General features: G+C 39.5%; 1 protein-coding gene across 2 annotated transcripts in view; it reads right to left on the bottom strand.

Annotated features, from left to right (window-relative positions):
- Nucleotides 1–16,465, bottom strand: part of CNTNAP2 (contactin associated protein 2) — a 1,030,565-nt gene that overhangs the window by 11,414 nt on the left and 1,002,686 nt on the right. For both annotated transcript variants that reach the window (XM_032681831.1, XM_032681841.1), the window contains 2 exons: nt 14,339–14,569; nt 324–395 (listed from right to left, as the gene is read on the bottom strand). In XM_032681831.1, coding sequence (XP_032537722.1) covers nt 324–395; nt 14,339–14,569 — 303 coding nt within the window. The remainder of the gene's footprint in view (nt 1–323; nt 396–14,338; nt 14,570–16,465) is intronic.

Raw genomic sequence — 16,465 nt, 5'->3', positions numbered from 1 at the left:
GTTATTTCATATAAATCAATTACTCTGTTAAGTAAGTAACTACTACAAAGTAGATCCCCACATGGATGCTTAATATGTGGATTATGAATATCAGTATTTTAATTTGCTTAAAACTGAATCTGAGGGGACAAACTAAGTAAGAACAAACTATTCACTAGGACAATGTGTTTGAACAGACTTACACAAAAATTGTTTATCTTTGTTCAGGTGTTGTTTTCCCACATAGTCACCTCTTAGCAAATAGCTTGAATATGTTAACAACAGCAATTCAGCCACCAGAGCCATACTGCAAAGTATATTAGAAAAGTAGATGGTTTTCTTACCTCCAATAATAGCAGAGTTTCTGTTAACTCCGTCTCCTATAGCTTGACCATTGTACGGGAAATCAGCACTCGCTGTAAATAGGGAATTAAAGATTGATGTTGAAATTGCAGTGAAACCTCTGTATGAAGTTCAGAAATACATCCAACATCCTCAGATACAATTAAAAAAAATTGTTATCCCTAGATATTTATCTAAAGAAGACTAAAAAAAAAAACCTTTCACTATTAACTAGTCCCTCAGAACAACTCACTTCCTGCTCTTAACAAAAATAAAGTTAAACTAAAGGAGATACTCTTGGTAAGCATTGCTATTAATACAGGACGTCATTTTGCCACTTTACTAACATAAATTCAGTAAGTTTTAAGTGGTAAGTTAGCACAAAGCCAAACAAACCCCTTTCTTTTAAAAGTGTGTGATCATACATATTGCTAGAGAGATTTTTGCCTTTGTTGGTGCTATACATTAAAGGCTTCAGAAGTCTCCAGAATTTTGTGACGACCATTGTGTAAAACTGCAAGGTCTTTGAAAGAAAAACTGGAATCCCTTTTGTTGCTGCGCAGCCCAAGGTAAGAGAGGGGCTGCATCTTCTGTTGGTCAGAGCCACAGAGCAGTTACACAAAGGAGCACGTACCAGCACCTTTGCTACTCTAGGAGAAAGCCCAGCGTGTCAGCTTAGCCCCTTCTGGAGGTGCTTTGGAGCTGAGAAGCAAGACTGTGAGCTGGAGGAGCTCAGGCATGGCAGGCAGGAGAGCCTCCAGCAGACAGATGAGGAGAGGAAATGCAGTCAGATGTACCAGTGCTCATCTGCCAGTGGCCTAAAAAGTTGTCCTTGCAGCAGAACTTGATGAAGGAATCAGTACAAGTTTAAAGTAGAATTTGGATGGTGGCCTTGGTTTTGGCCTCCAGAAAACATCACAGAGGCTTTTCAAAGGCAATCTTATAAATTAAACCTATCATAAGCATTTTCTTTATAGTCAGACACAGCACCTAGACACTGCAATGACTAAGCAAGCCCAGGGAACTAGGTAAGCCGCTGGAATAATTTCCTTCTTTGCCACTGGACTATGGCATTGATTTTGAAATAGAGAAAATGTTGTTAAAAGTGCTTAACTGGAGAAAGTTAAAATAATCAAGGATATTAATTGTTTCTTAGGCAGCATGTAAAACCCCAGTGTATTTTTGTTGCTTGATGGATTAGGTGATATTATATCAAAATAATCAGTTTTCTTTACAAACCAGTGATGCATTCAGTATACCCAAAAAGTGGCTAAGGGAATTCAACTCTCTTTCTGTTAGTATGGAGTAAAATCCATAATAAAGTTCCTTTTGTATTGTAAAGCAGCTGCACAAAAGAATGAATGGCTTCAGCTTGCCACATGGCCTGAAAAGAAGTTTGGGGCTAGAGTAGCCTTCTGTGTGCCTACTCTGGGAGAGAGCCGAACTATCTGTGTGTTCAGCAGCTAGTTTTTGGCTGGTTGCCTGTGGGGCAAACAGGACAGCATTTCTCAGAGCAAAGTGGAGGGGGCTTGTCCAACAGTTTTTACCAACAGCACTTGTGCCTTTGACATTTGTTGGTGCTCTGCCTTCTTCTGCACCTCTCTGAAACAAATCAGGATATAAACTGCAAAAGATGAGTAAATACCTGGTTCTGTATCAGTGGAGTTTGCTCCAAAGAACTGTGCAGGACCACTAATGAAGATGTTTTGGCACAGAGTCCATAATCATACCCTTCCAGTGCTAAAAGTGAAGGGCTGGCACTGGGAAAATAAATTCCAGTTTTAAATCTGCCCTAATTGCTCTCTGCCATTCTAAACTAAAAGAAGGCCCCTTTCCTCAGGAGCAGCACCCCTACCACTTGCCACTTGTTTGAGAGTTGGTCTCGTGTCCTCACACAAGAAATCTGATAGTTGGCAATGGTCACAGTTCCTTCTTCCCTTACAACTGAATATTGTATTTTATCTTCTTTTAAAAGGTTATTTAAAGGACCATGGCACTAGTGAACTGTGAAGAAAGAGGAAAGCTGCTGTTCGTGGCAGCATGATCCCTCCTGAGCTGCCACATCACAACAGCTACGCTACAAGGGATTCCTGACAGAAGGAAGACCACAGCTTATGATGTTCAATAGCCACTGAAGTACACTGCAGGTTAATGAAGAACACGAAGTAGGATGTGAAGATACATCCTTGATCTTGTGTGAGAGCTGCTAGGAGGACTGGATCCAGTGCCTCCATCTAAAGGTGCTTTCCATTGCACCTGGTCATCTTACACCCTCAGGAGGAGGTGTCCATTGGATCAACAAGCAGATGAGATTCACTTTGTGACTCTCATTGCTGACAAAAGAGGAAAACGGAACGTGTGTCTGGGAGCAGGGGACAGTATTTCAGCAAGAGTTCATCATCATATTGGCTAATTGCCCTGCTGCAACTGCTGAAGAACTAGGAGTTCTGGTTCTGAAAATAGGATGTCACGAAAATAGGATCTTAGATTTTCATTAATCTTTTTTTTTAAAGCACCTGTGGCCAAGTTGGCAGATATTTTCACCATAATTCATGGCTTCCTGTTCAATTATTTTTGTGTCCGCAAGAGACTTTCTTGTGTATTACGATTGGGGTTTTTTGCTTGAAAAACTGTCTCAACCAAATGTGGGGTTACAGAATATATTTTGCTACAATAGTATCTATAACATTTTTTTTTTTACTTAATGTATTACTACAGATGGATAGAGGAGAAAGAAAACAATTACTTTTATTTTTTTGAGGTGAAGTTGCCTTGAAATTCTTCTGGGCAGCACTCACTTCTCAAATGATCAGAAATAGCTACAGACCAGAGGTCTAAGAACCAAAAAAGGGTAATTACTGCCACAGCAATTAGGCAGAAGAGAACATAACATGGATACATTCCTTGATCCTCCAAGGTGAGCTTAACAGAGTACTGTTCCAATAGACACCAAGTGCAGGTATTTCAGACAGTAGTTACATCATTCAAACACGTGGTGGTTCCTCTCTGACCTTACTAAGTCACATTGCTTGGCAATATAAAGCAACTTTGTCAAGAAGACACCTAATCAGAATCTTTCTTCCATCACTGCTGAAAGTCAGGAACTAAACCAGGAAAGAATATGTTAGAGGAAGCTGTGAAAGGGGCAGAGTAATACTGATGCTCTGCACAGGAGACTACAGAATTCTGTATACAGGTTGTAAAGAGTAACTCCTAAAATGTTTTAAAATGACTTGTCAGATAAAATTAATATTGTGACTCCCAAGTTTCATGGGAATCTAAATCAAAGTGAAATTAATAGCTCACATGACTATAATATGCAGATGAAGTACAGGGTGAGTTGCTAATGGACAAGTGTGTGCCTTCATTTCTCTGTCACAGCTGGGAACTTCTCTTTCCTGTCCAGATTCTTCCATTATCACTGTGACACTAACTCTAATTACACGTCTCTACAAGCCCTTTTGCACTGCCTGACAGCTTCAAATCATGACCTGCCCACAACAAAAGGGTGCCACAGAGCTGCAGTCACTCTCTGTAGTCACCCTGCAAAGCTCCTCTGGACAGCAAGTGGGCTGTGAATGTAATGTAAGGTGGGTGTGGGGAGGTTACCGCAGGAGTTTTGCTACACACCATGCTACCTATTTGTTAGCTGAGGCCATGAATAGGACTCAATTTTCCTTTATTACCTGGTCTAGAAAGGTTGCCCTTGAACAGCTGATTCCCATCTGGTTTGGGGACTGTACTGGAAAGGTTTCTTTACCTGAGGAGCTTTTTTCTGAATCTTCCCTAGGTTGCTCTGAGTAGCCAGTGTCTCACTTGTGTGAATGAAAAGATGAAGAATAGAGCAAAGAGTTTTTTAATCTAGCCTGGAAAACAGCTACATTTTGATCCAAGAAACATTCTACCAGGTCCTTGAAATCCTCTGCTCAGACAGCTGTGGCACAGAGCCATCAGTACGCTGTCAGGGTGTACCAAAGACCTTTTCCTAAAACATACAGCTGGTGTAGGGATGGATTGCACCATACTAGGAAATGCTAAGCTCATCTGTGGCTTATGAACAACACTTCATCTGGTTCCTTTCCAGAATCCAAGCTGGTGATGCTGTTTTTCGCACTCTGTCTCCCCACAACAGGTCATCAAGTTTGCTTCAAACACCACCATCCTGAAGCTAACTTACGTAAAAGGACACAGCACACTTTGCTTTCTCCTTCTTTCATGGGCTGCTGTTCAGAAGGCTATAGTTTCACTAAGCACAGAGTAAATCTACAGAGCCTGAACTTATATTTTCACTTTTCAAGTTTCTGTTATTAGTCTCAGGGTAAATGGGGTTAAATAAACTTTGCAGCACATAAAAGGGTGATTAAAGACTGACTGCAGACAAAATCCATATTTGGTCATCACTTTAATGACATTTGAAGTTTTAGATGACCACAAAAATGCAGTAGGAGACCTTCCATCATTCAGCATGGTCATTGCCACAGCCAGCTGTAACACAGCAACCCTCAATGAATGAGGAGGGGAAATGGGACTGGATAAACAGACCACAGTTAGTATTAGATGTTAAAGATGACAGATGTGCTTGATTTAGCTGGGTGAATTATAATTTTGCTTCATTATAGTAGGCGTGATTTTGCATCTGCCATTTTCAGAGGGAAATTTATTTACAATGGATCCCACATAAAAGCCTTTGCAAATTTACAAAACTGACATACAAAATGACCTGGAAGTAGAAAAGTAGTCCAGAAGGTGGGTGTGGACAGAGAAATGAGAAGCAGGCTACTCAGTAAAGGCAAGGGGAAACCCAAAACCAAACAGGGAGACTTTTCAGATAGAGAGCAGTAGTGAGAAGTACACAGCAAATTTCACTTTGACATTTTACTGAACTTTTTTACTGAGTGGACAAGTCTTAGTTAAAATATACCATGCTGCAAAGGAAGATACAGTTTAGATTTTCTCCAAAAAGAAAGGGTGAGAGTGATCACAGGTCAAAAAAAAAAAAACAATGGGTGAAACGTGAAATTCTGGAAAACTAAGTTTGTTCAGCCTAGAACTAATATGCTGCAAGACTCCTTTTACCTTTCAGCTTTACAGGTGTCCACAATTTTAAAAGGTATTCTCCGATTATTAAGACCAATTAGATTTTCACATAAATATGAACTAGAGAAGCAACCAGAACCATTGAATCTAGTGATCACAAGGTATATAAAACCCCCAGCAATCAAGATTTTGATTAGAACAGTAAGAGAACAAAATAAAAGCCAAGATGTGAACTCCTTCTTCCTACATCTATTTTTTCCTGCTTCTCCAAGCTGAAAACTTAGTAAGGATGAAAACTATCCCTACTTCTGCTTTTTTAGGGATTTGAGAGCAGATTCTGATTGTACTCTGTTAACAGACTTAAAGTCCTACGAACATCAGGTTAAGTAGAGAACCAAGAATTTGACTGAAGTTATTTTTAATATTAAACATGTCCAAGTTTAAAAAAAAAAACCCTCACACTTACCCCAACACGAACTATTTAAAAGATATTGTTAATCATATTGTTTGTAAAAGGTAATTTTTGTTCTGGCATACAGGGTCAATCATCACTCCTTGAATTTTTAGCGATGTTTCAATCATAGTGTTGGAGGGTTACAAGTTTATCCCTACTATGAACCATTTCTCTGTCTTTGCAGAAATAGAAGTCTTCACAGGCACAGACTTAATAATTTTTTTAGTATGAGTTACAGGATATTGGAAAAAGTGCACCCACATAGCAATTTTGTAACTACCAGAACAGACGTGCAGCTTAGAGGAAAAATTAGGGCTTTTCACTTTAAAAATGTCTTCTTCTTCTCCCTGTTGCCAATAATGCAAATTATTTGGAACATGAAAATTTCAATGTTGGATCAAAATTCACTAACTTCTTTAATCCTTCACAACCTTCTTGACTGGGGGGGATAGGGAGCAAACCCAACATTACTGACAAAAAATCCTCCAATGCATGAGTGATATTTGGACCAACTACTTAAACCAAGTTTTGTCAGTTAGATCAAAAATATTTTAAAAGGTTACATTTTTTTCCGTAAGAATTTTTTGCTGAATCTCAAGTGGTTTTTATGACAGCTACTGGTGAGTTCTGGTGAGAGAGAGAGATATGCACAAAGGTGATGGAAAACACAAAACCTGTGTTTTTACATTTCTGATGTGAAGGCTCTCCATTCCTGTCTTTTTATTCCAGTGCGAAATGAGTATAAAGTAAAAAATCCTCTGAAATGATGGCTTAATAGACACATTGTCCTCTGAACAGCCTTTCTGTATGCAAAAGTGTGGGAAAGTAAGTGGAGATTATAGAAAAAAATGTTGTTGGATGTTTCTGTGAAAAAAGCATGAATTTTAGAGTGAACAATGGAAACGCCAACAATGAACAATAGCTGTGCTGGGAGAAAATTAAGTGAATGTTCAGTGGCCAATGAACTGGGACAATACAAATTCTCAACACTAGACACCAGAGTCGACAACCCAATCAGTCAAGATAGCTGTTTCTGAATCACTGTGTTATTTGTCTTTTAATTTCTTTCTGTAGGTGAAATTTGCTGTCCGTACTCTTAAGGAGAGAAGGAAATGTAGTTTTACGAAATGAGTAGTACAATATTCTTTTCTTTCAGTCTTGAAAAGCAATCTTCCTAGCAAAGGGACAGAAAAACTTGTGCCTTATTAAGAAACCCATCCTTGCAGCTTGAACTCCTCCAGTCAGTCCTGGATGAAATACAAAAGAGGGAAAAAATTCCTGCACTGTCTTTTGGGATGGGTCAGGTGATTCTCCCCTGCTTCTCCCTTTGTATGGCCATTTCACATTTTCTTTTGTACACAAGCAAGTAATTCTAAAAAGCAGTGGGAAGGCAAGGCACTTTATAATATTAGTATTTGGTATTTGTATACTGCAGAACTTTATTCCTTATTTTAAAAGGAGAGCAGACATTTAGAGTCACTTTTGGATTTTGTTTATCTGCAGTTGAACTTCAGCAACTGGCATCTCAAAAGTAGTATTTTGAAGATTTGCTCTGCCAGATTTCCAACTGACTTGCAGCAGATTAGAGCACCCTGATCCATCAAAGACCTAAACTCATCTGTACTTTAATTCCTGGTAGTAACATCTGTCTGACACTGAGTCTCACTATGACTCCAGACAAGAACTACTAGTGTATTAGTCATGCTGGCCTAAGCTATCACTTTCATGAAAATTTTATGAGCAGAGCTTACATTTCGCCTGTTAAGGAAGATACACAAATACTTCCTTTTATAATTAATGTAGAATATGAAACGCTTTGGTGCTCTCAAAGGAACAGTAGAGTTAAGTGCTGGTCAAAGCCTGGCTAATCACTGATAATGGACCCAGAGGGAATATGTGAAAGAAACAAACCAACCCCCCTCCTCCCCAAAAAAAATTCAATCAAGAATACCAAAAAAGCATGTAAACTTATGAGAGCTACAAAAAAGGAGAAAGGCTTGGATTGAGGATGAGAAATGGGTCAGATCGGAGAGTTTAAATTTAAAAAAACCCAGCACGAAGTGCTTTTCTGCCTAAGGAAAGGAAAAAGAAAGTAGTCACATAAAGTGCTCAGGCACCTAAATGCTTCCTTCTCTAGTCCATTTCCCCCCTAATTTATGTCATCCCTATGTTCCTAGTTAAGACTAGTACTTGTGTAAAAAAATATAGTCTTTGCAAAGGATGGAAAAGGCTCTCTTTTTAATATTAGCACCTTGTCTTGACGTTAGGTAGCAGCATTAACATTCAAATCACTGCTTATGACATAGCTACAGTACTGGTCTCTCAATGAATGCCAGAAGAATTCACAAGCTTGGCAGTCTGTCAACTGTCTGATACACTAGACAGAGTGTCAGAAATTTCACACTGAAATTATATAGTCTTAAAGATAAGAGAAAGCGATGCATAATTGTGTGACGAGCTAGAAGAGACTGAGGGAGGCATTTTTATTCCAAATCAATAGAGAGATTTACAGTAATTCAAGCACCATAATTAAGCCCTTTAAAGATGAAGCACTGATTGTGCCAAGTTTCAGACAGATGCTCTTCCTAGTTAGCTGCTCGATTGGGAGGAAAAAAATAGAAACGTTGCATCTAAATGTTTGCCACTCACCCTCTCGTCCGCAAGAAACAACTTGGTGCTTAGAAACTGAGCTATGAGTTTTGCTAGACTTAAACCCTGACTGTCCGACAAAAATGCCGCCTTCCTGTTTGAAAACAACTCAGGTCAAGGCCATGGACGCCTGAGAAAATATTTACATTGGGAGCATTGGGGATGAATGCTGGTCACGCTCAGCAGAGTAAACAATCACGGAAATGCCGTAAAAGCTGGCAGTGGAAGAACCTGTTGGCCCGCAGGGCAGGTTGCAAGTGCATCTTTGGTCTCTTTATAAGGAGTATAAATATTAAACTAGCTTACTGGCAGACAAACAGCCTCACAATGTTTACATGCTATGTTAATTAAAAACACCAAACCAATCACCTTGAGTAATCAGTAACCCTGAAGAGAAAATCTGGCATCATTCTCTGATTGCAGTACAGGTAAGATAATCCTGTTTACTATGAAAAAAGGAGGAGTGTTATTTTATTCTAGCAACTACCTTCATATCTATTTCTAATTTTGCTAACACTAGGAGATCAAATTTAAATGTGTAAGGCTGTATCACGAACAAAAGTGGTGTGCCTCCTCTGTCCCTCTGGCCTGGACTCGCATGCCCCTTCAATGAACCCTGCTCCCCTGGCACCCCTTAAAAGAGAGAATGAGTGTTATGTCACACATAACCATTGACTTTAGTCCTCCTGCTCTTGGATTCATTGATACTTACAGGACTCTTTCAATGCCTGTGACCAGGAGAAGAGCATGTTGCTCATGTGTTTGTGTCCTAAGAGCACTTTGAGAGCTGCATTGCCACCCTTCCTTTGATCTTTCCTTCCCACTGCATAATTTGTAACAAGCCCTTGACAAGAGCAAAAGTTATTTCCCATCTTCCTAGCTGCATCCATACCAGAACACATCTGACACAGCCTTCTCCTCAGGTGCTGCTGCTCTGCCTTCTGAGATATGAGTACCAGTGGGTACCAAAGGGTGAGATGGCAATCCAGCTGACAGCATCTGGACCTGGAAGGTGACCTTCAGCACTGTCCCCTGTAACACAGGAGTGACACTTCCTCTTAGGCCAGAAGTTGACTGTGGTCTTTCACTTCACAAAGAAATTAGCTGGCCAACTAGGTCTGTACAGATCATATGGCCAGTATTCAGTGCTGTTGCTCTCACCTCCTGACATCACTTGTTAAAGGAAGAGGCATGAATTTGTAATAAAAAGGGAGAGAATCCTGCAAGTAGCTCTTTAAATCTTGACAAAAGCAGTATATGTCTTCCTACAATGTTTTTGCCAGACATGCTCAATATAGGTTTCAAAGTAAGCTGTTGAATCTTAAAAGATAAGAGTTTTCACCTTCTATAAAAAATAAAGAGCATTTAGGGTTTAAATATGCACAGTCAAAAAAAAGTCACACCACTCGGAAGAACACTGCAGATGTAGTATTTAATCCTGCTCCATTTAATTTGTAATATGTTGAAGCTAATATAGGTTTAACTAAATCCCATGTTAAACAACCTAGATGCCATTCTAATACTCTAGATGCCTTTCTGTTCATACTCAACGTATCTTGCAGATATATAGTGCCATGACAGCTTAGAGGTGCTAAAGCATAGTTTGCCAACTATTGTATGTACCTTGCCTCTTCTGGGATCTCCTGCTTTTAGGAAATTCAGGGTTGGGTAGTTTGACAAGTTGAAGTACGTTTTACCTAAAATGGAGAGGTATACACATCTAGTAGATTTCTTTTATCCTTTTTATATAAATAAGAAAAATTTGGAAGTTAAATTTCACTAGTAAACTTCAGAATATTTATCTTAGATTAAAACACCCACAAACTGAATGTCATCCCAGTAATATTCATGTTCTGATTTTAAGTACAAGGCATTTTAGACATGGAATTTTTTATGACAAAAAAAATCATGTTTGGGCTTTTGTTTGCTTCTCTGCAATGAACAAGGTGTCAGTTATCAGTGACATATATCTTAGCTAATTTGAACTGAGAGATGTTAAAACACTCTTGATGATTATAGTTTTTTTTAACATATGCAACAGTAATAGATACTAAAGTGCATGCTAATATACTTAATGGCATGGAAATGACATACTTTTGAAATGTATGTCAGACAGGTAATTTGGTGGGTTTGGACAATACGTAAAGGCAGGACATGTCATTTTTAAATAATATGTTCAGTGATCAGGCTCTTTTTAGCCTCTTTTCTACACTCCTTTTGTTGTAACCAAGGCAAATTGGATTGTCTGACATGAACTGAGATAATACTGATGGAAGGAAAACCATATTGATGATCTGCTTGGATTTGATTATTGATTTTTCTTTTAAATCACCAGAAAGTCACATTCTAGAAAAGAATGACTTGTTGAATTCCTGCGCTTCATCACCACCGAGAAAGGATCACCATAGCAACAGGAAAAGTCTATGCATTGTGAGAGTACTCACAAGCTGAACAAGATCATGGTTTAAGATAATGTCCCAGCAGCATGGCAAAGTGCCAGCCAGAGGTGGAGAGGGAAGGAAGCGAGATTTCTACAGTAACAAAGAAATTTAAAAAGAACTAATATTGAAAATGTGAAATGTATAGGAATTTAAGGCTAATAGGAAGTGCAAGACAGTGAATTGAGAAGCTGTACAGCTCATTTGTCTGGGGAGCAAATCAACAAGGTTTCTTATGGATAAATCCCTGAATTAGTCTTTAAAGGTAAACTGCCAAGTGACTGGTGTGTGTCATTATGATTTTCCCTTTAGCCTTTCTGATAGGGCATCCAAAATGTTTTGCAGCTAGTAGGAGCTGTCCACACAGTAACTACATAAAAGAGGTTAAAGCAAACATTTCATATAGGTCACTTGTCAGGCAGAACCTCCTTAACTTCTACTAATTATCTGCAAGGTCTGATGCAGCTCTGCAGTCTAGAGGTGAAATGATCATTACATTTGCTGTCTGGTGTATCTGTTCTATTTAGACACTTATCTTTGATCCACTTCTACAACATTTTTCAATCCTCAAAGTTCAATTCCACAGTATTTGAGAAGCAAATCTACAAACATATGCTTAACTCAAAATATGAATAAGGATGCGTGCAGAGTATGTCACTGAATGAGATTTAAACCATATGATACTTCCCACAAAAATGTTCCTGATTTCTGCTTTTCACTATGAACCCCCGATCCTCAACTCTCATGTTTAGTTAAGAACTATTTAAAATTAAATAGGTAAAATAACAATAAAAATTACAGATAAAAGCATGTTTGAAATGAGAAACCCTTCACATGTAACTGCTGCTTTCAAAGCCATGTTCTTTGCAACCATTGTTTTGTGGCAAAGTATGAGTGGTTTTTGCTTTAGCATCACTACAAGTGTTATCGTGAATTTCAAAAGAGCTTTTTATCTTTGTCCCTTCAGCCAGTTTAGTGAAAGAGTAAATTCACACTGAGAGTACTGAGACTATTCCAGTTCTGGTACCAATGGGAACCAGTACTTACTTGGATTCTTCCATTTTCTCTCTCGACATGATTTGTGTTAGAAAGTCTTCGTAAGAGTTTCAGAAATGTAAAAAAAATCCTCACTGAAAACTGCCAATTTACTAATGCAAAGTCGCACTAAGCCCGAACATTTTCATTTCATCAAGACCATTTTGATGACTTACATGTTATGACTTTGATGACTCAAGTTACACAGTCTACAGTATATATTTTTTTCTGTGACTAAAACAGAACTAGCTATGTCAGACCACCCCAGATACTTTTACAAAGACCGAGTTGTTCTTACTGATACTGATAAATGAGTTGCTGTGATACCTCCTCCTTGTATAATGGAAATGTCGCTCAGAGTGAAAGTCAGGTATTGCTCACCAACACCTGAATATCCTCTCACTCCTGAACCAGTGAAACATCACTCCCTTGCTGTGAAATTTCTGCCTACCATACCTCACCTGATATTGTTGCTTTCTTCTAGTGTTCCTCACTAGAAGTCTTTGAAGCAATATGATCTTTTCTCTCTACTGCTGTGGATCACTGGAGAGGAAAAAAGGAGGGGTCCTAGGTCACAGTCTTACTAAAGCTAATCATCACCAAAAATGAAGCTGGGTCACTTGCACTCTGTCTGCCCACGACTTGAAACAGTTAAGTCTGGCTGTGGCAATGAGACTTATTTTTCACCGGCAGAAGTTAACAGACAGCCAACGTAATAGCACGCTACATATCCCCTGATATCCTTCATGCTGTCTCTGTGATTGAGTACTACGATTAATCCAGAAGAAAAAGTATAAATTGTAATCTGTCAGGTCAACAAAGTTTACAAGACAAAACTGAGCCAACACAAGGTCAAGCATAATAGCATGTGGCAAGGACAAACAGGAACTTTTTCTTTGAACTGCAAGAACTATTAAGAACAGTGTAAATACCGTGAATAAACCCCACCATTGTCTTTTACTAGCTTGAAGTCAAAAGAAGTGTAAGGAAAAGCAATGAACAAAAATTAACAACCAAAACCCATTACATGCACAAGATTCACAGCAGCAGTACGTCCTCTTTTTAAAGACGTGATCCAGTGAGGAATCCTTCAGAAATATGCTTTTATAGAAAGAGCAGCACAGTTCATAACCTTTGGGTAAAAATTGATCTAATAATTTCAGAAAAAAAAGGGACTACTAATTTGTGATGAAAAAAATAAAAGTAAAAAATAGCATGTTATAAATGGAGAAGAGGCATACTGAAATCTTACAATGGCATGGCATGGCAGCAAGGTGGGAATGACAGGTTTTAAAGCATGATACTGCTTATGTTAGTGTTTGGGACCCTCAGCTTCGGAATGTCTGTTTCTTCTTACAAACCCCTGCCCAATTTCTCTACTGAAGAAGAGCTGAAAAGAAGTGCTGTGAGGAGTTCCTCAACATTACAAGAAAAAAGACCTCAACCAAAATCCCCAGAAAAATCACAAAAAAACAAACCCCAAAGGTATGGCCTTGATACATACTTCTGAGAAAGACATATATATATACCTGCCCACTCTCCTATAAAAACTGGCATATGGATGCATCCCCAAACACAATAGGTAAAGACTAATCTGTATCAAAATCATTATGGACCAAGCTTTTCCTCTAGAATTGTAATTTTATACCACTGCAAACCCATCAGCTTTGCCCAAATAGGTTCGAATTTACACTTTACAAGTGAAATCAGAATGAGGACAAAATACAAGAGTCATCAATGTACACCTGACCCTATAAATCTAAAGGGAACCTGACACTCAAGAATCAAAAGAGGAAAAAAAGCTCTCTAAAGTTAGGCACAATATATATTTTCAAGAGCTGTCAGTCGCAAAGCAGAATGAGGTTGCTGGGATCAGCAAACTCAGCACAAGATGAATGCCACCATGACTAATGGAATTTCCCATTAAATATGGCCTAAGGAAAGCAGACATTTCAAAAAACAAATCAGCACTTTACATAAACGTATTTATGCCTAAAATTAGATTTACTGTTTTGGTAGGAAGCTGACTGCAATATACTCATTTATTAGGAATGCACATAAGAAATGCTACTGTACCTTAGTTATATGTACTTGCAACCTTTTGCTGACTACACACCCAATACTTGACAGAAAGTGCTATCACAGCAGCTAGGTCAAAACTCAACATTCAAATAGTCTAAGATTTACAGAAAAGAAAAATAAAGCATAATATGAAAAAAATGGCAATGAAAATACTGTAACTGCATTTAGAAGTGGTGGCAAATCTCTGTCATTCCACCTTTGCATTTCCTACTGTAACCCATCAATCACTTGCTCTCTCTTTTGTTTCTCTTTACAGAGGAAGGCAGATGGCTTTCTTCTCTGAACTCGCCACTTAGTTAATGTGATGTGAATCCCAGCTTACCTGAGTCTAAGTGCCATGGGTCAGTAGCGGCCGACATTGGTGGGATGGTGAGGGGAGATGCCCCGCAGTTGGATTCCACCAGTTCTCCTTTGATGTGAACGTGAGAGGAGGCGTTGGTAGGTCTCAGAGCTGCTTTGAGTGGAGCAATCTGGTTGAACTGTACTCTTGATAGACAGCCTGTGAATCCTGGGGTGTTGTATTTATATATATCTTGGTCAATCTTCCCAATTTCTATGGGAAATTGAAGAGAGAAAAAAATTAATCAAAACGATTCATTGCTTTTGAAAGCACAGTTGGTCTGAACACTTAAGATTCCCAGAGCATAGTGCCCAAGTCTGTCTCTCAGGGATACTGAGACCATGTCATACCTTGGCAGGTTTTCTTTACATTTCATTATAGATAAAAGATGGAAACCTTCAGGCCTTGGTGTGACTCAGTTTCACTGCTATGCTATCATTAAAATGAAAGGCTGGCATGTAGGAGTCAGTGAAGGAGTCATCAAAGAACAAAAGGGAAGGGAAAAAAATCTTTTTCCTGAGAAAAGTGGTGGAAGAGAAGGCAGAAGAACATCCATGGCTGGGGTCTCTCCTCCCAGCTGAGGCTGCTGCTGAGAGAGATGCCCCTTCCTTAACCCTGGCCTGTTGCCCTCTAGCTCCTCTCAGTGGGCCTGGCCAAATCCGGGTCACTCCTGTCCCTCTCCTGTCTACTTGCCTGGAGACCAAGTCTCCCTTCTCTTGAGTACCAAGCATCCCTTCACCAGAGAGCCAAGGATCCCTTCACCAGAGGACCATGTGTCCCTCTGGTCTGGGGTGGAAAACCACCACCTCCAGTATCCTGCAGTAGTGAGAAGTGGCAGGAGCCCATCCACCCCTGCTGGAGGCCAGGGAGGGGCAGCACTTATGCTCCTGTGCCTTTGCAACTGAGGCTATGGCAGCTGAGACCCTGCTGTCGGTCACTTGGCTGCTGTGGGCTGACAGACAAGCTGGCAGCTGGCATCCGTGAGCTGAGCACAGGGCAAAGCTGCCACTCTTCAGAACAGCTGCTGTCTCTCAAAGTCACTCTCCAGGTAGTTTTATCCCATCTAAAACACCAGTTAAGATAACCCCAAAATCATGCAAAATGTGACACATATACTATCCAGCAACCTGCAGGCTGCTCCCAGCTGTTTTAATCCTGCCAGGACCTGTTGCAACAGCCTGAGTCACAACCTAAACAAAACTGTAACTCTCTGTCAGCCGTCTGCATTGGAGGGGTATTAACATTTCAAAGCCTCTCTGCAGTGTCTAATATCCTATTTACATGGCAGTGGGGAATTTGGCTTCCTTTCTTGTATGGTAGCAAGAGAACGAATGAAAAGGACACATGGAAACATCGTGTTTGTGCTGTACCAGGGACTATTGCTCCAGAGCCACCAAGACACTTCCAACCACCTTTCCTGGGGTTGGCAGGTTAATGCCTGTCCCTTGAAGTTGGTGGAAAAAGTCATACTGAGCTGAGCAAAGCAACATGGTATTCCAGGGACAGAGAAAAGGGAACAGTCCGCTTCAAAAGCAACATTTTCAGACAGGAATGATGATAAAGGTTTAAAAAAATTATGTTTCTGGAAAAAAAAAAAGCCTGTAAATAACAAGATTGTGTCATAAAAAAGAAAGAAAGGAAAACAGAGGCAGGAAAGAGAAGCTTCTTAGAGGTGTGAGGAGAAAGTGGGAAAGTACTTTAAGGGTTTGGGGATGATCTGGGAATCAAAGCACATCCGGATTTTTCTACAAAAATTATCAAATCAGAATTATTAGAAAATGCATTACTAATCTTTTGGAAGTGTCTGCGTTCAGTTCTAACCAAAGCAGGATCAATTATATGAGGTCTGAGCTGTTTACTGGGGGTTCCCTAAAAACTACCGTGATATACATGTCAGTGTATTCCTAAGAGTACTGAGAGCTCTGCATCAGTGATATGTACAAGGAGTTTCGAGGCTACAAACCTGACAGGCCATTTCAAAAACACTTTCTTTTTGGGATTTACACATTAAACATGAAGTGGGAGAAAACGGGTGGAAACTGATCAAATCTCAATCACGACTAAAACAGCTTCTTGGTTTTCACACAGAACTAAGGTATGCTGTTTCTG

Source organism: Chiroxiphia lanceolata, chromosome 1 (genome assembly GCF_009829145.1).
Source record: "Chiroxiphia lanceolata isolate bChiLan1 chromosome 1, bChiLan1.pri, whole genome shotgun sequence".
Lineage (NCBI taxonomy): Eukaryota > Metazoa > Chordata > Aves > Passeriformes > Pipridae > Chiroxiphia > Chiroxiphia lanceolata.
The sequence above is the reverse complement of the archived record's forward strand: the minus strand, read 5'-3'. Positions and strand labels throughout refer to the sequence as shown.